At 44.6% G+C, this 12,212-nt stretch overlaps 1 protein-coding gene across 1 annotated transcript in view; it reads left to right on the forward strand.

Annotated features, from left to right (window-relative positions):
- Positions 1–1,484, forward strand: part of LOC124032259 (nuclear receptor subfamily 1 group D member 1-like) — a 28,933-nt gene extending 27,449 nt beyond the window's left edge. The window contains exon 8 of the mRNA XM_046344517.1: positions 11–1,484. Within this exon, the coding sequence (XP_046200473.1) occupies positions 11–210 (200 nt within the window). The 3' untranslated portion in view covers positions 211–1,484. The remainder of the gene's footprint in view (positions 1–10) is intronic.
- The last annotated feature ends 10,728 nt before the right edge of the window (positions 1,485–12,212 follow it).

Genomic DNA, 12,212 nt, shown 5'->3' on the forward strand with positions numbered 1-12,212 from the left:
GTCTTGTCAGAGCGTTCAGGCATCGCTGACATGGGTGCAGTGGAACAGCTCCAGGAAGGGTTGATCCGCGCCATGCGTTCTCTCATCCACCGCCGTCGTCCTGAAGAGAGCGCAGCCATATTCTCCAAACTGCTCCTGCGCCTGCCCGACCTGCACACCCTCAACAACCTGCACTCAGACAAGCTGCTGGCCTTCCGCATTGACCCCTGAACAGCCCTGAACACACACACACAGACAATCACAACTTGCCCACCACCACTTTCTAGGGCAGGACTTTCCAGAGACTTTCCATGAGAAGAACAATGATGACTTGGGCAAATCAAAAAATATATATTCAAGAAGCATGTTTGAAAAAATACAATATTGAACAGATTTTGATCATCATCCTGTTTTCATGCACACTTATACACACACACACACACACACAAATAACCTGGAAGATCTCCACTTGTTGAAAGATGGTCTGTCAGAACGTAGTGTTTTACGCTCACCGTTACCCTCCTGGACAGATTCATGTGTATTGCTGTTTACCCAGAGACCAAAAGACTGTTTGTTCACTTACTTGTTTAACTCATTCCTAATCTACTGACCATCGCCAAACCACAGTTGAGAGAGAATCAGAGAAGATGTTGTTTGTGGACAATGATGTGTCAGGGACCATTATTGGTGACTGAATGTGTGGGGGTTTAAATGTGTGAATAAGAGAAAGAGATCCTGTATATATAATAATACATAGATCAACTTTACACTTCAGATTATATGACTCCCATTTCACTTACAAACATGTCTGGGGTTTAAATATGCAATTAAGTCTATATATTCAACAGCCTTGGATTTCATATAGAAATGCTATTTTCTGTGTATTGTTACATCTGCATCAGGTTTAATGGAGACAGAGACAGCACTGTGTCTCCAAGCTTGTTGGGTTTTGTACTCCATTTTGTTCCGATGATTTTGTTGTTGTAAATAATACATTGTCTTATTCAAATAATAACAATATATGGTGGAACTGCTGGGCAAAATCACAGCACATAAGACAAGTTTATGGATTAGAGCCTATAGAAATGTTATTGACTCTCTAAAGGGTGGGGGTTGGCAATGAAGAAGTGGGCTATGCACTGGAGAAAGTCATGTTGGAGAGGGCTCTGTATTGTATTGGTGAGAGGGATGTGCCATTAGCAGACACTTATCCAGAGTAGAATAGTGAGTGCATGCATTTTCATAACTCACAAAGGTGTCAGATCAGATCGCATATTGAATCAAACCAGCAGAATCCCTGAATTCACCAGCTCTCCTCACTCCACAACATGCACATTCTCCCCTATCCCCATCCCCAAGGTTTGTCATACAAACTGAAAAAGAGACTCGGGTGAATAAGGATCTTACCTGATTGCTCCAGATCTGAGCACATCTATTGTTTGTAAATGTTGTTTCTTCTTGTTCTTCCGCAGAAATGATATAAAGATGAAGTGATCCTATTAGTACCTATTGAATTCCACCTTGTGTTTCTTCTTTGGTGTCCCAGAACAATCTCACATAACACATCTAAAAGCCTTACATTCCATGATATGCAGGTTTCCACAAAAATTCTGCTTCACTAATGCCGTACAACACACTGACCCAATTTAGTACTTAATCCATGAAAATACTGCAGTAAAAATCAAGTCCTAAATAACACCGACTAGTGCCTATACCACTTACTGCCTTTCAAATTGTTAAAGAGAGACAAACTGATTCTCAGTAGTAGGTTACAATTATACATACGTGCATGCATTTCAGATTTTTGGAATAAACAATAATGTTATGCATGAATCATCATGGCATAATCATTTCTGAATAGATTATTATGCAAAAATATATATTCTGGATGTTCTGCAAGTGTACCTCCTGGTCTTGACTCAGTTCCATTATATTACACATAAGAGTCATTGAAGGAAGGCCTCTTCTGTAGGGGGGAGTTTTGTTAAGAGCCGCGAAAATCAGTCTGAAAATGAACATGCATCACTTGCAGTACGGTTTTGGAAGCATAAGGACATAGCCGCGAGAAGTAGTTTGGGGGTAGGGGTGCTGTGATTTGTTTGCGGACATAAAAAATGCCTCACAAGTCCTCAACTGACAGCTTCATTAAATAGGACCTGCAAACACCAGTCTCAATGTCAACAGTGAAGAGGCGACTCTGGATACTGGCCTTCTAGGCAGAGTTCCTCTGTCCGGTGTCTGTTATTTTGCCCACCTTAAACTTTTCTTTTTATTGGTCAGTCTGAAATATGGCTATTTCCTTGCAACTCTGCCTAGAAGGCCAGCATCCCGGAGTTGCCTCTTCACTGTTGATGTTGAGACTGGTGTTTTGAGGGTACTATTTAAAGTTGAGGACTTGTTAGGCGTCTGTTCCTCAAACTAGACACTCTAATGTACTTGTCCTCTTGCTCAGTTGTGCACTGGGGCCTCCCACTCCTCTTTCTAGTCTGGTTAGAGCCAGTTTGCACTGTTCTGTGAAGGGAGTAGTACACAGCATTGTACGAGATCTTCAGTTACTTGGCAATTTCTCACATGAACAAGAATAGACTGATGAGTTTCAGCAGGAAGTTCTTTGTTTCTGTCCATTTTGAGCCTGTAATCGAACCCACAACGGCTGATGTCTTATTGCTTCTTTAATCCGAACAACTGTTTTCACCTGTGCTAACATAATTGCAAAAGGTTTTTCTAATGATCAATTAGCCTTTTAAAAGTATAAACTTGGATTAGCTAACAGGAGTGATGGTTGCTGATAATGGGCCTCTGTGCGCCTATGTAGATATTCCATTAAAAATGAGCCGTTTACAGCTACAATAGTAATTTACAACATTAACAACATTAACAATGTCTACACTGTATTTCTCATCAATTTTATGTTTTTTTAATGGACAATAAATTTGCTTTTCTTTAAAAAACAAGGATATTTCTAAGTGACCCCAAACTTTAGAATGGTAGTGTATGTTTACCAGTTTCTTCAAGTACTTTGAAAATGCAAGTTATTTCTATGTGAAAATGTAAATAGTCTATTCATTGCTTTTCCAATTAAGTAGACACTCTTACATTTTCATACTTTTTTGTACTGGTCCCCCGTGGGAATCAAACCCACAACCTTAGCATTGCAAGCACCATGCTTTACCACAGCACATCATCACATCACATCATCACAAACCACTTGATGTCTCAATGTACTCAATTACTGTAGTGGTCATTGTTTTTCTTCATGGTGATAGAAAGTCTACAGGTATAAACCTAGATTACCAGCCTATGTACAGTACAGTAATGTACATTAAGTGGTTTGTAAGGATGGTCAATTAATGCTGCATGAAAAGTGGTTGTTTTCTATGTTATTTGATCAAGAACAATATTTAATTTGATGTGGTTGTTTTGTGTCTTTGCCCATAACTTTGCACCTTTTGATGTAAATGTTTGAGGACAGGGTTTGGTTCTTTCTGGATGCCATTAGAATGATGATCACAGAGAAAGAGACAGGGTTTGGTTCTTTCTGGATTCCATTAGAATGATGATCACAGAGAAAAAGACAGGGTTTGGTTCTTTCTGGATTCCATTAGAATGACATCACAGAGAAAGAGACAGGGTTTGGTTCTTTCTGGATTCCATTAGAATGACATCACAGAGAAAGAGACAGGGTTTGGTTCTTTCTGGATGCCATTAGAATGATGATCACAGAGAAAGAGACAGGGTTTGGTTCTTTCTGGATTCCATTAGAATGACATCACAGAGAAAGAGACAGGGTTTGGTTCTTTCTGGATTCCATTAGAATGACATCACAGAGAAAGAGACAGGGTTTGGTTCTTTCTGGATTCCATTAGAATGATGATCACAGAGAAATAGACAGGGTTTGTTTCTTTCTGGATGCCATTAGAATGATGATCACAGAGAAAGAGACAGGGTTTGGTTCTTTCTGGATTCCATTAGAATGATGATCACAGAGAAAAAGACAGGGTTTGGTTCTTTCTGGATTCCATTAGAATGACATCACAGAGAAAGAGACAGGGTTTGGTTCTTTCTGGATTCCATTAGAATGACATGACAGAGAAAGAGACAGGGTTTGGTTCTTTCTGGATGCCATTAGAATGATGATCACAGAGAAAGAGACAGGGTTAGGTTCTTTCTGTTATGCAGGTGAATGAGGACCCAAAAGCGACTTGGCGAAAACAGAGTTTTTAATCCAGTAAAGTTACTTTACAAACAAAAGGCATAATACTACTCGTAATGACGAGAACAGACTGGAGACTTGATCAAGAACTGCAGGTTGCCTCGGTAAGGCACTTGAACGTAGCAGACTCAGACACCTGCTCACCACGCAGCATCTGAGGGAAACACGACACGACAGGGCAATACATAGACACAGCACGGTGAATAATAGACAAGGATCCGACAGGGCAGGAACGGAAAACAAGGAGAGAAATAGGGACTCTAATCAGGGAAAAGGATCGGGAACAGGTGTGGGAAGACTAAATGATTGATTAGGGGAATAGGAACAGCTGGGAGCAGGAACGGAACGATAGAGAGAAGAGAGAGCGAGAGAGTGAGAGAGGGAGGGGGAGAGAGAGGGATAGAAAGAGGGAAAGAACCTAATAAGACCAGCAGAGGGAAACGAATAGAAGGGGAAGCACAGGGACAAGACATGATAATCAATGACAAAACATGACAGTACCCCCACTCACCGAGCGCCTCTGGCGCACTCGAGGAGGAATCCTGGCGGCAACGGAGGAAATCATCAATAAGTGAACGGTCCAGCACGTCCCGAGACGGAACCCAACTCCTCTCCTCAGGACCGTAACCCTCCCAATCCACTAAGTATTGGTGACCCCGTCCCCGAGAACGCATGTCCATGATCTTACGTACCTTGTAAATAGGTGCGCTCTCGACAAGGACGGGAGGGGGGAGGGAAGACGAACGGGGGTGCGAAGAAAGGGCTTGACACAGGAGACATGGAAGACAGGATGGACGCGACGAAGATGTCGCGGAAGAAGCAGTCGCACAGCGACAGGATTGACGACCTGGGAGACACGGAACGGACCAATGAACCGCGGAGTCAACTTACGAGAAGCTGTCGTAAGAGGAAGGTTGCGAGTGGAAAGCCACACTCTCTGGCCGCAACAATACCTTGGACTCTTAATCCTGCGTTTATTGGCGGCTCTCACAGTCTGTGCCCTGTAACGGCAAAGTGCAGACCTCACCCTCCTCCAGGTGCGCTCACAACGTTGGACAAACGCTTGAGCGGAGGGAACGCTGGACTCGGCAAGCTGGGATGAGAACAGAGGAGGCTGGTAACCCAGACTACTCTGAAACGGAGATAACCCGGTAGCAGACGAAGGAAGCGAGTTGTGAGCGTATTCTGCCCAGGGGAGCTGTTCTGCCCAAGACGCAGGGTTTCTGAAAGAAAGGCTGCGTAGTATGCGACCAATCGTCTGATTGGCCCTCTCTGCTTGACCGTTAGACTGGGGATGAAACCCGGAAGAGAGACTGACGGACGCACCAATCAAACGACAGAACTCCCTCCAAAACTGTGACGTGAATTGCGGGCCTCTGTCTGAAACGGCGTCTAACGGGAGGCCATGAATTCTGAACACATTCTCGATAATGATTTGTGCCGTCTCCTTAGCGGAAGGAAGTTTAGCGAGGGGAATGAAATGTGCCGCCTTAGAGAACCTATCGACAACCGTAAGAATCACAGTCTTCCCCGCAGACAAAGGCAGACCGGTAATGAAGTCTAGGGCGATGTGAGACCATGGTCGAGAAGGAATGGGGAGCGGTCTGAGACGACCGGCAGGAGGAGAGTTACCCGACTTAGTCTGCGCGCAGTCCGAACAAGCAGCCACGAAACGGCGCGTGTCACGCTCCTGAGTCGGCCACCAAAAGCGCTGGCGAATAGACGCAAGAGTGCCTCGAACACCGGGATGACCAGCTAACTTGGCAGAGTGAGCCCACTGAAGAACAGCCAGACGAGTGGAAACAGGAACGAAAAGGAGGTTACTAGGACAAGCGCGCGGCGACGCAGTGTGCGTGAGTGCTTGCTTAACCTGTCTTTCAATTCCCCAGACTGTCAACCCGACAACACGCCCATAAGGAAGAATCCCTCGGGATCAGTAGAAGCCACAGAAGAACTAAACAGACGGGATAAGGCATCAGGCTTGGTGTTTTTGCTACCCGGACGGTAAGAAATCACAAACTCGAAACGAGCGAAAAACAACGCCCAACGAGCTTGACGGGCATTAAGTCGTTTGGCAGAACGGATGTACTCAAGGTTCTTATGGTCTGTCCAAACGACAAAAGGAACGGTCGCCCCCTCCAACCACTGTCGCCATTCGCCTAGGGCTAAGCGGATGGCGAGCAGTTCACGGTTACCCACATCATAGTTGCGCTCAGATGGCGACAGGCGATGAGAAAAATAAGCGCAAGGATGAACCTTATCGTCAGACTGGAAGCGCTGGGATAGAATGGCTCCCACGCCTACCTCTGAAGCGTCAACCTCGACAATGAATTGTCTAGTGACGTCAGGAGTAACGAGGATAGGAGCGGACGTAAAACGTTCTTTTAGAAGATCAAAAGCTCCCTGGGCGGAACCGGACCACTTAAAACACGTCTTGACAGAAGTAAGAGCTGTGAGAGGGGCAGCAACTTGACCGAAATTACGAATGAAACGCCGATAGAAATTAGCGAAACCTAAAAAGCGCTGCAACTCGACACGTGACCTTGGAACGGGCCAATCACTGACAGCTTGGACCTTAGCGGAATCCATCTGAATGCCTTCAGCGGAAATAACGGAACCGAGAAAAGTAACGGAGGAGACATGAAAAGAGCACTTCTCAGCCTTTACGTAGAGACAATTCTCTAAAAGGCGCTGTAGAACACGTCGAACGTGCTGAACATGAATCTCGAGTGACGGTGAAAAAATCAGGATATCGTCAAGATAGACAAAAACAAAGATGTTCAGCATGTCTCTCAGAACATCATTAACTAATGCCTGAAAAACAGCTGGCGCATTGGCGAGACCAAACGGCAGAACCCGGTACTCAAAATGCCCTAACGGAGTGTTAAACGCCGTTTTCCACTCGTCCCCCTCTCTGATGCGCACGAGATGGTAAGCGTTACGAAGGTCCAACTTAGTAAAGCACCTGGCTCCCTGCAGAATCTCGAAGGCTGATGACATAAGGGGAAGCGGATAACGATTCTTAACCGTTATGTCATTCAGCCCTCGATAATCCACGCAGGGGCGCAGAGTACCGTCCTTCTTCTTAACAAAAAGAACCCCGCCCGGCCGGAGAGGAAGAAGGCACTATGGTACCGGCGTCAAGAGACACAGATAAATAATCCTCGAGAGCCTAACGTTCGGGAGCCGACAGAGAGTATAGTCTACCCCGAGGAGGAGTGGTCCCCGGAAGGAGATCAATACTACAATCATACGACCGGTGAGGAGGAAGGGAGTTGGCTCGGGACCGACTGAAGACCGTGCGCAGATCATGATATTCCTCCGGCACTCCTGTCAAATCGCCAGGTTCCTCCTGAGAAGTGGGGACAGAAGAAATGGGAGGGATGGCAGACATTAAACACTTCACATGACAAGAAACGTTCCAGGATAGGATAGAATTACTAGACCAATTAATAGAAGGATTATGACATACTAGCCAGGGATGACCCAAAACAACAGGTGTAAAAGGTGAACGAAAAATCAAAAAAGAAATAGTCTCACTGTGGTTACCAGATACTGTGAGAGTTAAAGGTAGTGTCTCAAATCTGATACTAGGAAGATGACTACCATCTAAGGCAAACATGGGCGTAGGCTTGTCTAACTGTCTGAAAGGAATGTCATGTTTCCGAGCCCATGCTTCGTCCATGAAACAACCCTCAGCCCCAGAGTCAATCAAGGCACTGCATGTAGCACCCGAACCGGTCCAGCGTAGATGGACATAGTAGTACAGGATCTAGATGAAGAGACCTGAGTAGTAGCGCTCACCAGTAGCCCTCCGCTTACTGATGAGCTCTGGCCTTTTACTGGACATGAATTGACAAAATGTCCATCAAATCCGCAATAGAGGCACAGGCGGTTGGTGATCCTCCGTTCCCTCTCCTTGGTCGAGATGCGAATACCTCCCAGCTGCATGGGCTCAGTCTCTGAGCCAGAGGAGGGAGATGGTTGCGATGCGGAGCAGGGAAACACCGTTGACGCGAGCTCTCTTCCACGAGCTTGGTGACGAAGATCTACCCGTCGTTCTATGCGGATGGCGAGAGCAATCAAAGAATCCACACTGGAAGGAACCTCCCGAGAGAGAATCTCATCTTTGACCACTGCGTGGAGTCCCTCCAGAAAACGAGCGAGCAGCGCCGGCTCGTTCCAGTCACTAGAGGCAGCAAGAGTGCGAAACTCTATAGAGTAATCCGTTATGGATCGATCACCTTGGCATAGGGAAGCCAGGGCCCTAGAAGCCTCCCCACCAAAAACTGAACGGTCAAAAACCCGAATCATCTCCTCTTTAAAGTTCTGGTAATTGTTAGAACAATCAGCCCTTGCCTCCCAGATAGCTGTGCCCCACTCTCGAGCCCGGCCAGTAAGGAGTGAAATGACGTAAGCAACCCGAGCTCTCTCGCTAGAGTATGTGTTGGGTTGGAGAGAGAACACAATATCACACTGGGTGAGAAAGGAGCGGCACTCCGTGGGCTGCCCGGAGTAGCAAGGTGGGTTATTAACCCTAGGTTCCGGAGGCTCGGCAGGCCAGGAAGTCACAGGTGGCACGAGACGAAGACTCTGGAACTGTCCAGAGAGGTCGGAAACCTGAGCGGCCAGGTTCTCCACGGCATGGCGAGCAGCAGACAATTCCTGCTCGTGTCTGCCGAGCATGGCTCCTTGGATCTCGACGGCAGTGTTACGAGCATCTGTAGTCGCTGGGTCCATTCCTTGGTCGGATCCTTCTGTTATGCAGGTGAATGAGGACCCAAAAGCGACTTGGCGAAAACAGAGTTTTTAATCCAGTAAAGTTACTTTACAAACAAAAGGCATAATACTACTCGTAATGACGAGAACAGACTGGAGACTTGATCAAGAACTGCAGGTTGCCTCGGGAAGGCACTTGAACGTAGCAGACTCAGACACCTGCTCACCACGCAGCATCTGAGGGAAACACGACACGACAGGGCAATACATAGACACAGCACGGTGAATAATAGACAAGGATCCGACAGGGCAGGAACGGAAAACAAGGAGAGAAATAGGGACTCTAATCAGGGAAAAGGATCGGGAACAGGTGTGGGAAGACTAAATGATTGATTAGGGGAATAGGAACAGCTGGGAGCAGGAACGGAACGATAGAGAGAAGAGAGAGCGAGAGAGTGAGAGAGGGAGGGGGAGAGAGAGGGATAGAAAGAGGGAAAGAACCTAATAAGACCAGCAGAGGGAAACGAATAGAAGGGGAAGCACAGGGACAAGACATGATAATCAATGACAAAACATGACACTTTCTGGATTCCATTAGAATGACATCACAGAGAAAGAGACAGGGTTTGGTTCTTTCTGGATTCCATTAGAATGATGATCACAGAGAAATAGACAGGGTTTGGTTCTTTCTGGATTCCATTAGAATGATGATCACAGAGAAATAGACAGGGTTTGGTTCTTTCTGGATGTCATTAGAATGATGATCACAGATAAAGAGACAGGGTTTGGTTCTTTCTGGATTCCATTAGAATGACATCACAGAGAAAGAGACAGGGTTTGGTTATATCTGGATTCCATTAGAATGACATCACAGAGAAAGAGACAGGGTTTGGTTCTATCTGGATTCCATTAGAATGACATCACAGAGAAAAAAGACAGGGTTTGGTTCTTTCTGGATTCCATTAGAATGACATCACAGAGAAATAGACAGGGTTTGGTTCTTTCTGGATGCCATTAGAATGATGATCACAGAGAAAGAGACAGGGTTTGGTTCTTTCTGGATTCCATTAGAATGATGATCACAGAGAAAAAGACAGGGTTTGGTTCTTTCTGGATTCCATTAGAATGACATCACAGAGAAAGAGACAGGGTTTGGTTCTTTCTGGATTCCATTAGAATGACATCACAGAGAAAGAGACAGGGTTTGGTTCTTTCTGGATCCCATTAGAATGATGATCACAGAGAAAGAGACAGGGTTTGGTTCTTTCTGGATTCCATTAGAATGACATCACAGAGAAAAAGACAGGGTTTGGTTCTTTCTGGATTCCAGTAGAATGATGATCACAGAGAAATAGACAGGGTTTGGTTCTTTCTGGATTCCATTAGAATGATGATCACAGAGAAATAGACAGGGTTTGGTTCTTTCTGGATGTCATTAGAATGATGATCACAGATAAAGAGACAGGGTTTGGTTCTTTCTGGATGCCATTAGAATGATGATCACAGAGAAAGAGACAGGGTTTGGTTCTTTCTGGATTCCATTAGAATGACATCACAGAGAAAGAGACAGGGTTTGGTTCTTTCTGGATTCCATTAGAATGATGATCACAGAGAAATAGACAGGGTTTGGTTCTTTCTGGATTCCATTAGAATGATGATCACAGAGAAATAGACAGGGTTTGGTTCTTTCTGGATGTCATTAGAATGATGATCACAGATAAAGAGACAGGGTTTGGTTCTTTCTGGATTCCATTAGAATGACATCACAGAGAAAGAGACAGGGTTTGGTTCTATCTGGATTCCATTAGAATGATGATCACAGAGAAATAGACAGGGTTTGGTTCTTTCTGGATTCCATTAGAATGATGATCACAGAGAAATAGACAGGGTTTGGTTCTTTCTGGATGCCATTAGAATGATGATCACAGAGAAAGAGACAGGGTTTGGTTCTTTCTGGATTCCATTAGAATGATGATCACAGAGAAAAAGACAGGGTTTGGTTCTTTCTGGATTCCATTAGAATGACATCACAGAGAAAGAGACAGGGTTTGGTTCTTTCTGGATTCCATTAGAATGACATCACAGAGAAAGAGACAGGGTTTGGTTCTTTCTGGATGCCATTAGAATGATGATCACAGAGAAAGAGACAGGGTTAGGTTCTTTCTGGATTCCATTAGAATGACATCACAGAGAAAGAGACAGGGTTTGGTTCTTTCTGGATTCCATTAGAATGATGATCACAGAGAAATAGACAGGGTTTGGTTCTTTCTGGATTCCATTAGAATGATGATCACAGAGAAATAGACAGGGTTTGGTTCTTTCTGGATGTCATTAGAATGATGATCACAGATAAAGAGACAGGGTTTGGTTCTTTCTGGATGTCATTAGAATGATGATCACAGATAAAGAGACAGGGTTTGGTTCTTTCTGGATTCCATTAGAATGACATCACAGAGAAAGTGACAGGGTTTGGTTCTATCTGGATTCCATTAGAATGACATCACAGAGAAAGAGACAGGGTTTGGTTCTATCTGGATTCCATTAGAATGACATCACAGAGAAAAAGACAGGGTTTGGTTCTTTCTGGATTCCATTAGAATGACATCACAGAGAAAGAGACAGGGTTTGGTTCTTTCTGGATTCCATTAGAATGATGATCACAGAGAAAAAGACAGGGTTTGGTTCTTTCTGGATTCCATTAGAATGACATCACAGAGAAAGAGACAGGGTTTGGTTCTTTCTGGATTCCATTAGAATGATGATCACAGAGAAAAAGACAGGGTTTGGTTCTTTCTGGATTCCATTAGAATGACATCACAGAGAAAGAGACAGGGTTTGGTTCTTTCTGGATTCCATTAGAATGACATCACAGAGAAAGAGACAGGGTTTGGTTCTTTCTGGATGCCATTAGAATGATGATCACAGAGAAAGAGACGGGGTTAGGTTCTTTCTGGATTCCATTAGAATGACATCACAGAGAAAGAGACATGGTTTGGTTCTTTCTGGATTCCATTAGAATGATGATCACAGAGAAATAGACAGGGTTTGGTTCTTTCTGGATTCCATTAGAATGATGATCACAGAGAAATAGACAGGGTTTGGTTCTTTCTGGATGTCATTAGAATGATGATCACAGATAAAGAGACAGGGTTTGGTTCTTTCTGGATTCAATTAGAATGACATCACAGAGAAAGAGACAGGGTTTGGTTCTATCTGGATTCCATTAGAATGACATCACAGAGAAAAAGACAGGGTTTGGTTCTTTCTGGATTCCATTAGAATGACATCACAGAGAAAGAGA

Source organism: Oncorhynchus gorbuscha, linkage group LG03 (assembly GCF_021184085.1).
Source record: "Oncorhynchus gorbuscha isolate QuinsamMale2020 ecotype Even-year linkage group LG03, OgorEven_v1.0, whole genome shotgun sequence".
Classification (NCBI taxonomy): domain Eukaryota; kingdom Metazoa; phylum Chordata; class Actinopteri; order Salmoniformes; family Salmonidae; genus Oncorhynchus; species Oncorhynchus gorbuscha.